This window comes from Neolamprologus multifasciatus, chromosome 17 (assembly GCF_963576455.1).
Source record: "Neolamprologus multifasciatus chromosome 17, fNeoMul1.2, whole genome shotgun sequence".
Taxonomy (NCBI): Eukaryota; Metazoa; Chordata; class Actinopteri; order Cichliformes; family Cichlidae; genus Neolamprologus; species Neolamprologus multifasciatus.
The window spans coordinates 33,481,993-33,497,530 of record NC_140455.1 but is presented as its reverse complement, the minus strand read 5'-3'; the positions used below and the strand labels follow the sequence as shown (position 1 = coordinate 33,497,530).

The following is a 15,538-nucleotide window of genomic DNA, read 5'->3' as shown; positions in this document are numbered from 1 at the left end:
ACAACACTGACTTCAATGTGTATCTCGTACAAATATTTTGTTGCCTTTTCACGCTGTGATTTCACAACTGCAAGCAAACAACGCAGGTCACCTTGGTGTTCAAGAGGTGGCCCGGGGCCAGGGGAGGGGCAAAAAAGGGAAATGATGCAAAGCCCTCTGTCCCAACACTTTGAATTCCTGAAGTGTATTTTGGCTGTAAGAACTCTGTAGATAAGCCAGCAGCATAAAGGCCCACAGAGAAACAGAAACCCCTTGAAAAATCCCACAGGAATATCGAGTGTGGTCCTGGAACATGGAATATGTTTCTCCTGGCTTCTAAGTCAGCAACACAGCGCGGTCACAAATGATGTTTTCGTTAAAAAAATAAAGGCAAGAAAGAAAAAAAAAACAATGCCTGAAACGGTGATTCACCATCAGTCTTTTTAATGTAGCCCTACACACAGACTCTGGATTCAGTTTTATAGGAAGACTTACAAGAGCTGCTGAAGTGAAAGGAACAGAAGCTGATATAGGGTTCTTAACGAGGGACTATGTTGCATTAATGTGCAGTGAGGTAACCCAGTGGTGAGTATCAGGAGACCTCCTACCTGCATAGAGACAGAGCCAAAAACAGAGCCAAGGACTCATGGGGGGAGCGGTTCTGAAGCCTGAGATTGATGATAGCTTGTGTGTGTGCGTGTGTGTGTGTACGTGTGTGTGCGGTCTCCAGGAACTTATTACATATATCCTATTCTGTATCTGTTTATGTGCATTGTATGCGTATGTTTGCAGGAAACATGCAAGAATCCGAGACGAGAGTCGCGCCGTTGTGTGTTCCTGTATGAATTTATCTGAGGATGTGGTCTATGCGCTTGCAAAGAGATGCACACATTCATCAAAACTGTGTATGAACGTGCACTCCATTCCCCTGATCCTACAGCTCCTTTCTGTTTTTTGTCATTTAATTTCCCTTCGCTCGTTACCTCGGGATCCCCGCTGACTCCCCCAGGTTTCTCAGCTGGCCCCTGGCCTCCAGGTTCCCTAACTGAATCCTGGGTTGTTCAGATTCAGAGCTGTCTAGGGACCCGCTTGGCGCACCGTAAATAATTCATTGAATTCTTATGCTTTGGCAGAAAGGTGATAATGCCTTACTCGGTCTGTCTCATCCCTCAGGAGCGATACAGCCGGCGCAGAAAGCATCAAGAAATGGCAGTGTGTGATGCAAAGTTTGCATAACCCTTTGATAAACATGTTCAGCAGTGAACACACATGCAAAAAAGCATGCAGGCTGTACCTGCTAATGCCTGAAGCCTGCTCTTGTTAGAAACGTTTCGATCTGAGAAAAGCAGGCAAGACATTAGGGACACAGAACATCAGCTGAACACACTTGTGCATTTCAATCACATATAAGTATAAAAAATAGGCTTCCATTTACAGAATGCAGATGACGGGAAAGCATCAGGCAGAAATAAAATTGTGAATTTAATTTACTGGAAAAGCTGGTTTAAGCTCAAGATTGCAACAGCAGCTACCGAAAAGAAATAAAAATAAAGGAGTAAATAAATTAGAATCCTCATCCACAGTGCTGCTCTACTAAAACACTGCAATACTTATGATTGACAGTTTTAAAAAATAGATAAAAACTGATGGAACTGCATCCCCGCATTCTGCATTCTTGGCATCCAACTCTATTGCCTTAATTGACAGGTGTAGGTGTGTTACTATTAGATGTGTAACCCTAAGCAAAGATTTGGCCTAGTGCTACAGAGAGTAACTCATCACTAAAACCCACTGATTCACCACAACATCAAAGCTACTGACGGGTGAAGTGAATAACACTGATCCTCTAGGGAAGCTTTGGTTCCTGGCATTCAGGTAGATGTTTCTTTGAAGTGTGGCGGCCCCTCACAGCAGGACAATGCACCCCACTGCACCACAAATAAACTGCTCGGGAACGGTTTGAGGAACATAATAAAGAGCCCAAGGTGTTGACTCTAAACTCAGAGATCCACAGCCTATTGTGCATTGGCAGGAAAAAGTCTGATTCATCGAAAACCGCAGGACCCCGAGGATCCACTTCCAGCAAGACAGGAGCAGATTAGAGCTGCTTTTGGTAGAATATTAAGCTGCTGGTTTTAATGTTATTATTTGAATAGATACAAATTTTGATCTAATGGTGACCTCACATAAAAAGGGTGATAATCAGATTAGACAGACAGATGTCAACACAAAATAGAGGTGGTGGTCCAATTTTACGAGAGGATTAGCTCGTTTTTGTGGCAACACTTGACAAAAGCATGTATTCAGTTTTCATATCACTAGCTGACATTACAAAGTGCCTGAACTAGGACATTAAGAACTTAATAGCTCCCAAAATTTGAAAACCTTAGGACGTCTAAGGCTTGGAAAGAAAAGCGTCTGGACTTCTTTGATGCACAGAAAAGAAGATCAGACACGAGCTGGGGAAGATAAGAAGGACAGACGCGACAACATTGTCATCCCCTATGTAGCCGGTAGGGATGGGTATCGTTTAGGTTTTATCCGATACCGGTGCCAAACCGGTACTTTTGAAACGGTGCCGGTGCTTAAACGGTGCTCAAACCGGTGCTTAAAGAATGGAGAACACAAAATTGGTCCAAAAACCTCTCATGTTTAGCTGTTTTTTTGTAAAAAGATAACAATGTTAGCCTTTTCTGCAGCTATGGGGCATATATGGTATCACTCTTGGCTGGAAGCAGTGCTTAAACAATGGAAAAAACACAAACTTTGTCCAAAAACCTCTCATGTTTAACTGTTTTCCACTTTTTCTTTGGTCATTTTAGCCTTTTTGGCCAGGGTGAAGGGAGTATCTGCCATCAAACAAGAAGACAGCCGCATGTAGCTATGATGATGTTTGCTAGTTCACCTTACATGCATTAATGTAATAACGTGGTTAGCCTACTCAACGTAAATTACACACGAACAACATTAAGCTACTCACGCAGAGAAGAACGGCTGCTGCTGCCATCAATATCCGTCATCATTTCTGCTACACTAGCAGGGCTCCGGGTCCGTTAACAGGCACCACACGCGCAGTAGATGTGCTCGGTGTGAGGTCTCGCAGCAAGCTATCAAATACGGCGCATTTCTCGGCTTTAAAAAAAACCGCTATGTCGCCAGGTGTTTCATCGGATTTGAGGTGTTACCTCCTTTGACAGTGTCACAGTATCAGCTTAAAGCACTTGTTGCAGCTGCTGAGTTTGCATATTTTGCTGTGAAGTACAGCCAGACTTTTGACCGCTTCGTCTTGGGCATTTTAATCTGTAGCTCTGCTCTAAAAGAACGTACGCACCTGGCCCCGCCTACTATCCTCGGAAACGTAAAAGTGTATCACAGCTCAGGAAAAAAAAGCACCGAAATAAAGCACCGAAATGTGCGCTGCTTTTCGGTCTGGTTACTACCGTTTATGTCAGAACCGGTGCCATCATGGCACCGGACACCGGTACCCATCCCTAGTAGCCGGTGTATCAGAGAAACTCAGGAGTTTTCTCCAAGCACGACATCCCAGTGTACTTCAGACCCCTCAACACACTAAGACAAAAACTGGTTCACCCAAAAGACAAAACTCCAAAACACAAATTTAACAATGTGGTGTACGCTGTACAGTGTAGTGAGGAATGCCCAGACCTCTACATTGGAGAGAACAAACAGCCACTTCACAAGCGTATGGCACAACATAGAAGAGCCACCTCCACAGGACAAGACTCAGCTGTCCATCTGCATCTTAAGGACAAAGGTCACTCTTTCAAGGATGCCAATGTTCACATTTTGGACAGAGAGGACAGATGGTTTGAAAGAGGAGTGAAAGAAGCCATCTATGTCCACTGGGAGCGACCATCTTTGAACAGAGGCGGTGGTTTACGACACCAACTGTCTGCCATCTATAATCCAGTTTTGAGATCCCTTCCCAGACGCCTTAACGCCCACTCACACAGGTTTTCGGTACGTCACTAGCGACAGGCAAGAACCACTCTTGCGACCACTTTCCAACCAGGATCACTGATTGGTCTCTTTTCCAAAGTGACTGGAGCATCAGCAATCAATTTCACAGTAACGACCAGCAACCACTCACAACCAGTTGGAGAAACTTAGTTTTTCCCTAGCAGTTGCTGGGAGGTCACCAAGCGGTCTCTAGAGTAGGGCTGCCACAAACGATTATTTTGATAGTCGACTAGTCAGTCGACTAATCAGATCATCATCCATTGGACGTAAAACATACAGCTTATTGCACCAGCAGCATCTGCTCTTATATAACTATCATTAGCTTACAGCTTTAAGTGTTTAAGGTATGTGCTAACTAAAAATAAAGACAAGATGAGGCAGTTCAAAGTTTATTAAATGTTAATGAAATTTGCAGATTGTTTCGGTGAAGTTTAATAAACTCCTTACTATCTAAAATATAACAGGACACCGGCGTATTCTCGAGCATCTCACACTTCTGATAATCAGCTGTCTGCTTGACGTTTATTCAGCTGTGTAAAAACTATAACTTTAATCTCAGCCAAACCGATTTACTCAGGAACAAATAAAATAATAAAAAAGCCAAACAATAACATTTTTAAGTTATCTAAGTGACTTATATATGTTTAACCTCAGTAGCGAAAGACAGCGGTGGGTTTGAAAACGATTTGCCGGGAGTCCGGTGTTCTCACGGCTCTAGTTAGCCTTGCCCCCGGCTAGCTATCGAGCTAGTGGGTAACAGACGTCTCCGAAAACGTCGGAGCGCTTTTGAAAATATGTAGTGTCTTGATAAACTGAGCAGATATTTGAAGTTTACACAGCTACATTCTCGCCTGAAAATATGTTAAACTTTATTTTGTGACCCAGAAAGAGTAATATTAAAACTAACTAGCTGCCGCCATTGACCCTGTGCACGAGAAAATGCTAACTTCCTGGTTTGAGACCGGATGTGGGGTTGTACATTTCCGGTAGCTTTACTTTGCGGTCAATCGCTACTGCAAAGATATACTCCAAATATGTCCAAAACTCGAAAACGGAAAGATCGCGTTAAGTCACAAAGAGCAGAAGGTGGGAACAGTCACCACTGTGTGTCATAAAAAATCTAATGATCAATTTTGACATTTAAAGAGTTTAGATTGATCAGTTGTTTACATCACTCAACACAAGCAGAACTGCATTACTGCAGCAGAAGACACATCGTCCACATTCAGAAGCACATCTCTGTATAGTGACTGGTCTTATGATTTAAACAGGCAAATGTTCAGCATTCAAACTACAGGTGAACAATAGTCAAACCAGGTGTTTCCCCCATTATGTCGATATCAGCTAGTCAAGTACACACCTACACAGCATGTTAACAAACCGTGAAGAAAAGCCACACAAAAAATGAATGATTGCTGGTAAGGGTTTCTACACATTAGTATTTACGAAGGGTATGTTGTGACTTACCTTAAAAATTACAGCGGTCCCTCGCTAATAACGCGGTTCACCTTTCACCTGGCTGTGAGATTTTTTCGTGCAAGTTTGCATGCTTATTTTTTTACATCACAGTGTCCTGCGTCCTGATCGCTGCAGACGATCTCCTCCGTGACGTCTCTCCTGTACAATACAGAATCTCTGCATCGATCGCTAGCAGTGTGACTCTGAAGTGCTGTATGTCCACAATGTCCACGACACGTTTTGCACCGTCAAAAAATAAAATTGCCTAATTGATTTCACCTATCACTGGTTATTTTTAGAACATAACACCCGCAATAAACGAGGGACAGCTGAGAAATATAACATTTGAATCCATTTTCTCTTTTGCCCTGAGGCGCGGGGGAAAAATATCAACAAGTTGATGAACATTATTTACAGATATATTGGGTAAATGCCCAAGACATCTATAGAAGTGTAAATCGCCGGTTGATTCATTCATTTGCTTAACTTGTTTTGGACCGTAAACAGGGCGCAAATAGGACACCGGAAACAAAGCTCCCCACAGGAGTTTCCGCACCGGAAGTAGCATATGCTAACGTGCACATAGTCAATTGTTGGAAACTGAGCTGGGCTGCGCTATGAATTCTGGGACAGAGCTACTTCTTCTTCTTCGGGGTTCAACGGCAGCTGGCATCCTTGTACATGCAGTGCTGCCATCTTCTGTTTCAGTCCGTTATTACACTCTTAAATCCTACTACTTATTCCTGCGTATTTTGTAATCTTACAAAGCGTCAATTAGTCGTCGATTTTGATAGTCGACGTAATCGTGACTAGTCGACTAATCGTGGCAGCCCTACTCTAGAGTTGAGGCTGGAGCCTTCCCAGCACTCTTTAAGAAAGGGTAATGTAAGCAGCTCTTTGGATTTTGTGGGACTTTTGCTGCAGCAGCACCAGTTGGCATTGGCTGGGATAGTATTACTTGTCACCAGGCACACTGGTTAGCCCTAATATTAAATGTCTTTGCTTGTAACACTTTATTCTTACCCATGCAAATTGTTCTAGGAATTCTTTCCACTTCTTTCAAAGGCCGACTTTTGTCCAGCTCTGTCAAATTCAAGGGCTCAAAAAAAAAAAGAAAAGTGACAAGAAATGTGACAGGGATGTCTTTGTAATAGGTCGGTTATTCTCTGAACACTTTATTAAGGAGTCCACATTTTTGTGAGGTTGCAATGACAAGAGAATAGAAAGCAACAAGTCTTTGCAAAATAAAGGAAACGCGAAGCGTTTTATCTGCCTGCCACTGGAATTAAAATCTGCTCCAGAGAGCAGAGCAAGTTTCCTCTGTTCTCGTCTCACTTGAAAAATCTTGTGCATGGAAGCCAGCTCCATTCTGACACTGCATCCTTTGTGGTTAAAGAGATATAAATGTGCACACGCTTACATGGGTGAGCACAGACACACTGTCTTCATCAGCAGCCTCTGATGAATGAATCACAGCATCAAAGATGACAGAAGGCATCGCCTCAACCAAAGCTTCTTTTTTATTTTATTTTAACCTAATCAATGTTTTCCAAGCGTTTGATCCTTAAGGCGTGTGTGTTTCTTTCCAGTGCAATGAGGGACTCAGCGGGAAACTGGTGTTAATAGAGCAAGAGGAGAGAGGTGGGGGACAAAGACTGGTGTTGATAAAAAAAGGAACAAGATGCGTCTCAGTTGCTCGCAGAATGATGCATGCTGGGAACATGGTGGCACAGTCATTTGTGCCACATTTTTGCATCTCCAGGGTTCAATAGGTGCCAAAAAGCTCACTCACTACTTGTAGTCTTTTTCTCTCTGTGTCAGCCGGTCTCATCGTGACTTTTTGTCTACTTGTGTTTTTTTCCTCCGGTACACGAGAAGCTTTCTAATCTTCTTTTGGCAAATTTACCCTCCAGTATTTTCATTAGTTATTAAAAGCTGTCAGGCCGAGGTTGGCCTTCACTCCATCATCCCCAGGAGTTCCCACATTTGGTGCAGTCCTGAGGAGAGTAGGCATAACACACACCATCTATTAAGCGCAAAGTATGTGGGGGAATTCTGCAGAATATTCAGTCAGTCTCACTCTGTGCCTTTTATAAATTATCATATTATTAAAGAGGCACATTTGCTATGTATGGTTTGTTGCCTGGGAGCTCATTCTAATAGCCTGCTCTAAAGGAGGAGGTGGGGGAAGGGCTTTGGACTCTGATGTATGCTGGCCTGAGCTCACTGTCAGCGACAGACCCAGCCATCATTTATCAGATTTTTTTAAAGAGATCTCCAGATGGGGAATATTAACAAGCATATTTGGCGCAGCTAAAGTCTATAAGAATCTTAGTGCCATACTTTGCTAACACTAGACGGGGAGGGCGAGGCGGGAGAGGCGAAAAAGAGGAGGAGGAGATGGGGGGGGCGTTCGGGTGGGGGATTGGTATTCAAGATCTTGAGTGGATGAGTGGAGAAAATATCCACACAATATGCCTCAGTCAATTAGCGTGTGCCATGTTGTCGCGCCGCGGCCATACATCATCTGAGAGGGTTTAAATCGAAAAACTGACGTTGCCAAAGTGATGACATTTTCAAGCAGCTGAAAATGCATTCCCTCTTACAATGTTCCACCAAATAAATCCTCCGCGTTGTCAAGATAGAACGCAACTCCTTTAATGCGTTATTCTTACCAATGATTTTTCATCCTTTTATTGTCTATAATAGCAATATGTAATAGCACGTAATATCACACATTGCATTCAATCCAATCTCGACGAGTAATTGCGGTGCTAAATACTGCGCGGGATGTGACACACGCATTCAAAGTTATTAGTCTAATAGCAGATTGTACTTTCTCAAATATTTTTTGCACTGTCAAATCAACCCGTAGCATCTCCTTCGCAACCGATTTCACCCAGTGACACCCAACCTCCGGCAAACACCAACAGGTCAGGAGATCTAAATCTTTTCAACAGCCAGAGGTTGCCAGTCACTCTCTAGGCCTGTGTGACTGATGCCTACGACAAAGCCTCAGTTTCAGACCCTTTTCTTCTACCTTTGCCTCTTTACGACGTCAAAAGGAGGGGGTACCACGGTCACCTCAGGCACCACAGACCTACCCGTCTTCATAAAATTATAAAGCAGAAAATGAGCATTTAAGGTCCATTTTAAACACACGTGCTGCACGGACAATCATGCAAGCAGTATTTTAATTCGATTTTGTGATACACGAATTTTGTTCTTTTTGTTTATTGTCTTTTTTGTTCTGTTTGTTCCGGAGAATAAGAAAAGTAATTTTATAGGTGCTCACAGTCCAACTCAGACGTGTGATTGAACAAAAATGTTTGACAAGTTGAAGTCTGCTCCGACAACAATAGGCTCGGCTCAAATTAAAAAGAGAACACCGGCAAGGCCGTGTGTTACGGTCACTGTGGCTCCCACGGCTGTAGGAATCTGTTCTGGATTTATTAGTTTCAATTTCACACCTCTTCTCTTTTAAACCTTGCTACTTCACTCCTTTCCTGCTCTGAGTGTTTCTCTCAGCTTGTCCTGATGTGATACAGGGCTCAATACTGGTACTGATGCTTTTAACTTATAAAAGCCATTTGTATTTATGAACACATTTTAATGACCACTAAATGTCATTTTTACTTTCCACAATAATTAGTTAATGCAACTAAACACACCTGTCTGCTTTTCATCTGTTTTGACACTGGGTTTCTTGGCGAGCTGGAATGTAAAAAGCACTTTGGGTCAACTTTTGCTAATTGAATGCACTGTAAATAAAAATCAACATAAAAAGGTTCAGACATTTTTCATTTCAGTTTCCGAACAAACAAACAATCAAAAATTATTCAACACACTTTAGTGGGCTACATACTGAGCTTATAATTCATGTCAATATTTGAATGAATCCACCCACCTCTATCCCTTAGCTTCCAACTTGCCACTGAGTCGCTCCTTGCTGATTGAACTTTCTGTTTGTGAGGGACAGCCAATCAGAAGAATGCTGTCTTGAAGGTTTGGTAGTGTTAAAGGTACAGCAGGTATGTAGTGAAGATTTAAATGTACTCTAGTAGAGCCCAAGATCTAAAATACACAGCTGAAAATAATCATAATAGCTGCACTCTAAAGAGGCCCTCTGTACAGACAGTCCTGAAACTGCACATTTATACACAGTGTTTTTTCATTCGATTTTGTAAAACAGGCTTTTCAAGTTATAATTTTTTCTACTACTAGACATAAAACTAGTGTAATACCATACATATGCCAGATCCAGGCATTTGTACAGGATTTAAGAGGCTTCAGGCTTTTAGAGACTATTTAGCTTTGACCAAGGTCCAAAATAGACTGATTTATGAAGATACTTTTTTTATTCCTAGTCAATGCAACAGCATCAGGAGGTATGTGTGTGTGTGTGTGTGTATATATATAGGGTGGGCCATTTATATGGATACACCGTAATAAAATGGGAATTGTTGGTGATATTAAAGTCCTGTTTGTGGCACATTAGTATATGTGAGGGGGCAAACTCCTCAAGATGGGTGGTGACCATGGTGGGCATTTAGAAGTCGGCCATCTTGGATACAACTTTTGTTTTTTCAATAGGAAGAGGGCCATGTGACACATCGAACTTATTGGTAATGTCACAAGAAAAACAATGGTGTGCTTGGTTTCAACGTAACTTTATTCTTTCATGAATTATTTACAAGTTTCTCTTTGTTCACAGCCATTGACATGTCAAAGAGGTTAACACGTGAGGAGCGGATCAAAATTGTGTTGATATCTGATGAACGCAGTAACCGGGTCATTGCAGCAGATTTCAATGCAAGACACCCTACGAGACCACCCATCTCCCATGCTACAGTTAGCAAACTGCTTGCTAAGTTTCGTGAAACTGGTTCATTGTTGGATTTGCCAAAATGTGGACGCAAGAAAACTGTCACTAATGAAGAAACATCAGTGGCTGTCCTAGCTTCATTCTACAAGAGCCCACAGCGTAGCACTCGCCGCATGTCACTGGAGAGTGGCATTAGTCGAACATCCCTTTGGCAGATATTAGCTACTCACAAATGGCACCCTTACAAACTCCTGCAGCATCTCAACGAGGATGACCCAGATCGGCGCACAGAATTTGCAGAATGGGCAAAACAAAAATTGGAACAGGACCCTCAGTTCACGCAGAAGATTTTGTTAATAATAATAATAATGGATTGGATTCATATAGCACTTTTCAAGGCACCCAAAGTGCTTTACAATGCCACTATTCATTCATTCTCGCATTCACACACTGGTGGAGGCAAGCTACAGTTGTAGCCACAGCTGCCCTGGGGCAGACTGCAAGGCTGCTATATTGTACCATCGGCCCCTCTGGCCAACACCAGTAGGCGGTAGGGTAAAGTGTCTTGCCCAAGGACACAACGACCAGGACAGAGAGCCCGGGGATCGAACCGGCGACCTTCCGGTTACAAGTTCAGTTCAGTGATGAGGCAAACTTTTATGTGAATGGTGAAGTTAACAAACAAAACCACCGCTATTGGTCTGACACTAACCCACATTGGATGGATCCCTCCAAGACTGTTGGAACAACAAAAGTGATGGTTTGGTGTGGTATATGGGGTACAACGATAGTGGGTCCATTCTTCATCAATGGAAACCTCAAGGCTGCTGGATATTTGAAATTGCTACATGATGATGTGTTTCCCTCTTTATGCACTGAAGCTGGCACGTTCCCTGAGTTTTTCCAACAAGATGGTGCACCACCACATTATGGGTGCCAGGTCCGAGCATTCCTAGATGAACAGTTTCCTGGAAAGTGGATTGGTCGTCGTGGGCCAGTTGAATGGCCCCCAAGGTCTCCCGATCTGACCCCCTTAGACTTTTATGTTTGGGGTCATCTGAAGACAATTGTCTATGGTGTGAAGATACGAGATGCGCAGCACCTGAAACTACGGATACTTGATGCCTGTGCTGGCATTTCTCCTGCAGTGTTGCTATCAGTGTGTCAAGAGTGGGAGAAGAGGGTTGCATTGACAATCCAACACAATGGGCAGCACATTGAACACATTTTTATAAGTGGTCAGAAACTTGTAAATAACTCATGAAAGAATAAAGTTACGTTGAAACCAAGCACACCATTGTTTTTCTTGTGACATTACCAATAAGTTTGATGTGTCACATGACCCTCTTCCTATTGAAAAAACAAAAGTTGTATCCAATATGGCCGACTTCTAAATGGCCACTATGGTCACCACCCATCTTGAGAAGTTTGCCCCCTCACATATACTAATGTGCCACAAACAGGACTTTAATGTCACCAACCATTCCCATTTTATTACGGTGTATCCATATAAATGGCCCACCCTGTATGTATATATATATATATAAAATATTTCTCTATAAAGCTGGAGAATCAAATAGACTACACAGAGAAAAATAACATGCTGTTGTGTTGTTTTTCTATACCTGTGGTATATGAGTGTGATGACATAATGCATTTCTTTTCCCTTTAGGTGATTAAATTGGTTCTGTCTTCAGAAAGTGGCTTATGAATAAAACAATTGTTTTTAGTTTTTAATCTAAGAAATTTCCACAAAAAAAATATTTTGACATATATGGTCTGTAAGTAAAATTTATTTGATTTTGAAATACCCATTTGTGTTTATAGATGCAAAATAAAGCCAGAAACATTAGCAGTTAAAATAAAAAAAGGTTTTGCCCCCTTCCTGATTTTTACTTTTTTTATATATTTGTCACACTTAAATGTTTCACATCATTACATTTTCTCCTACTCTTCTTTCCAGCATTGTTTAAATTCAGCCACATTGGAAGATTTAAAGCATGGACAGCCTGTTTGAGGTCACACCAAAGATCATGATTTGGCAAAACCCTTATCACACTGACACCACGACCATTGTTGACTCTTGATATATTTTTTTTAAATGCTGTATTAGTTCTTTTTTCTTCTTGTTTTGATAAATGTGAGATGAGCTTTTGTGTTGTTTTTGGTCAAGGGTGGTTTTCTCCTTGGAACTCCCCCATGGATGCCAGTTTTGGCATTTTCTTCTTATTGTTCAGCCATGAAATCTAAACCTTGACTGAGGCAAGTGAAGCCTGCAGTTCTTTTGATATTCTTGTGGATTATTTTGTGACCTCCTGGAAGATTCGTTGATAAACTCTTGGAGTCATTTTTGGACGCTGGCCACTACTGGGAAGGTTCACCACTGTTCCAGGTTTTCTACATTTGTGGATAACCTCTCTTACTGTGATCTTTTTGAGATCTTTAAGCCTACTTCACTTTATCAGACAGGTTCAGGCCTGGGTGTGGCTTGTGAAATTAAACTCCAGGAAATTCCAGACACATTCCAGAAAATAATGTTAATGTCATGGATGTGAAGAATTTGGACCCAAAATGCAGACCCAGACAGTTTTAAATAAACAACGAGCAATACAAACAGTACAATACAACAAAGTACCAATGAAAACTGAGGGATTAAATACACGTGAGGTAATCAGGGAAAGAGACACAATTGGGGAAAACAAGGTGGAGGTGAACAGAACCAATTAACAACAAAGAGGGGAACACAATTCACATGAGCTGAGAGACTATCAAAATAAAACAGGAAGCCTAAACACTGGCATGGAGCCTTTTTTCCCCTTAATAAGTTAAATCATCCTTTAAAAATCAGGTTATTATTTCTTCGCATTATCTTTGTGTAATCTTACATTTGTTTGATAATATGACATTTTTAAGTTTGACAAATGTGCAAATAACTAAAAAATCACAAAGGGGGTAAGTACGTGTTCACGGGACTGTAAATTGTGATAAACATTACATCCTGACAAGATATAAAAAGTTTTATAGCAGTATTTTTTTTTTACTGCTATGATGCAACATGTTGCTTTTTTTGTTGAAAAGTAATTTTGAAGGCACTCAGAACTCAGTTGAGACGTTAAACCTTGTGTCACTGAACACAAATGTTTGACATGTTGAAGCCTGCTCCGACAACAATAGGCTCGGCTCAAATTAAAAAGAGAACACCGGCGAGGCCGTGTGTTACGGTCACTGTGGCTCCCGTGACTGTAGGAATCTGTTCTGGATTTATTGGTTTCAATTTCACACCTCTTCTCTTTTAATGCCCGCTGTTTCGCTCCGCTCCTTCCCTCCTCTGAGCGTTCCTCTCAGCTTATCTGCTCCTTTCCAACCTGTCGCTGGCCTTCACTCTCTCTGAGCTACTTTCTTCTACTTTCTCCTGCCAATTCCTGCCTCATTTTCTCCTCCTTGACTGCTCTCCTTACAGTTTTCCTTCTCCTTTGCGCTGTTTCTTTTTCCACTTTTCTCCCACGCTCCGCTGTTGATGGCCTTTTTTGGATTCTCATAACAACGCACACACACAAAATAGTGTTACAAAAAGCTTCTAATCATAGTTAAACACAAGAAAGCAATTCATAGCGCAGTAGAAATAGAATCTGGGTCATTCAAATTAATACTAATGTGCCTACCTACCATTTACTCGCCACATAATTATTTCAATGTCAAACTAGCACCTGTTTCAGCCATGTGACTTCACCGTCTGTTTCATTTAAATATCACAATGTCACACAGAATTTCAGCGCACGCAATCTTTACCTATAATTAAGAATTTCAGGCTGTAGTTTGGTTTTTTTTCCCTGCCGCTGTTGTTCCCGCTCCCCTCCCCTTCCCATCTCTTCTCATCGCAGTGGCTTTTAGCCGCCCTTCCTCCGTAGCAGTTTCTCATCGTCCCACTGCAGAGGCAGAATGACCCCCAGGCTGTGAATTTAAACGAGGCTGAGAGCCGGGCAGGCCTGGGCCGCACCCGGCCATATGGCTCTGTCTCTGATAGACGGATGAAGGGGGTACAGGAGAGACAGAGAAAGAGGGCAAGGATGAAGGGGTAGGACAGAGCAAAGGAATGGATGAGGAAAGCTTAGTTAGCAGAATGAAAAAAGAACAAAAGGAGGGGTTTACAAACACAAAACAGAAGAACTCAGGTGGCTAAAAGAAATGTGCTTGTCTCATCTGGGGGGGGGGGGGGGGGGTAGGAGGAGGAACAAGGTGGTGCGCGGTCAGGAGCAAATTACCTGGCATTAATCTGGAGGTATCAGTGAGCGGGACGGAAGCCTGAGGAGGGAGGGCGGGGTGGTTGCAGGTGGTTGCAGGTGCTCACGAGGCACCGACTCACCTGGCAGAGCAGCGGTTCTTCAAAGAGCCGGGTGGAGGGTGGGCAAGAGTAGAAAGAGGATAGAGAGAGGCATCAATCTCAACTCAGATGGGTAAAAAAATCGTGGGACATAATGAGATAATGGGAAAAAAGAACTTGAGCAGCATCTTGCTTTAATTTAGAGGAGGCAGGAGGATGTTTAACGTTCTCTGAAGCTTAACAAGAAAAAAGCAAAGTCATGATTAACATCAAGTTATGCCAGTCATGATGATATTTATCCATATTTATCAATAAATCAATCCCTTTCTTCACAAGACATTCCTGTTTATATTTGCAGCTACTCGTTTATTCCTGGTGGTAACTCCAGGTGTAGGTAAGTCTGTGTAGCTTTGCAGTCGTTCAGGTTGTGAAGTGAAACATCTTCAAAAGCCTAAAATAAGTCCTGCTGACTTCAACTCACACACTTCAGACAGTCGTACTAAGAAGCTGCTCTGTAGTTCCTCATTGCCGAGCAGCTGCATGTTATTAAAGTGTCTTCTAGCTCTTTAGTAGTTCAAGGGTAATCAGTAATGAATAAGTTAGTTTCTGTTTTTGTGCAGTTTGGTATTTAGATTGGAATGAATCAGGAGTGACTCATGAAGAAAGTGAATCATTAGATTGAATTATGGGTAATTATGAACTAATTATTGCCTAATGATATATGACTATAGTTTCTCCCAGCTGGTTCCTTAGTGAAATGCCATCATCCACTATATAAAAACTGATAAGGAGTTCAAAGGGAAGCAGGCACGGCGGATGAATCCACATCTTTCATTTGGCATAGAGTTTGCACTGGATGCCATTTATCCGGGCTTGGGACCAGTGCTATAAGTACACTAACCTGTGACCTGCTCCTGAGGAGAGATGGGCAATAACGCGTTACTTGTAACAAGTTTCAAGTAATGAGTAAAGTA

The 15,538-nt window shown here is 42.1% G+C and overlaps 1 protein-coding gene across 3 annotated transcripts in view; it reads right to left on the bottom strand.

Annotated features, from left to right (window-relative positions):
- Positions 1-11,784: 11,784 nt before the first annotated feature.
- Positions 11,785-15,538, bottom strand: part of LOC146499711 (uncharacterized) — a 163,825-nt gene continuing 160,071 nt past the window's right edge. For 2 of the 3 annotated variants that reach the window (XM_085137622.1, XM_085137624.1), the window contains one exon: positions 11,785-14,623. In XM_085137622.1, the coding sequence (XP_084993748.1) occupies positions 14,526-14,623 (98 nt within the window). In that variant the 3' untranslated portion in view covers positions 11,785-14,525. The remainder of the gene's footprint in view (positions 14,624-15,538) is intronic. The other variant, XM_085137623.1, reaches the window with a different exon arrangement.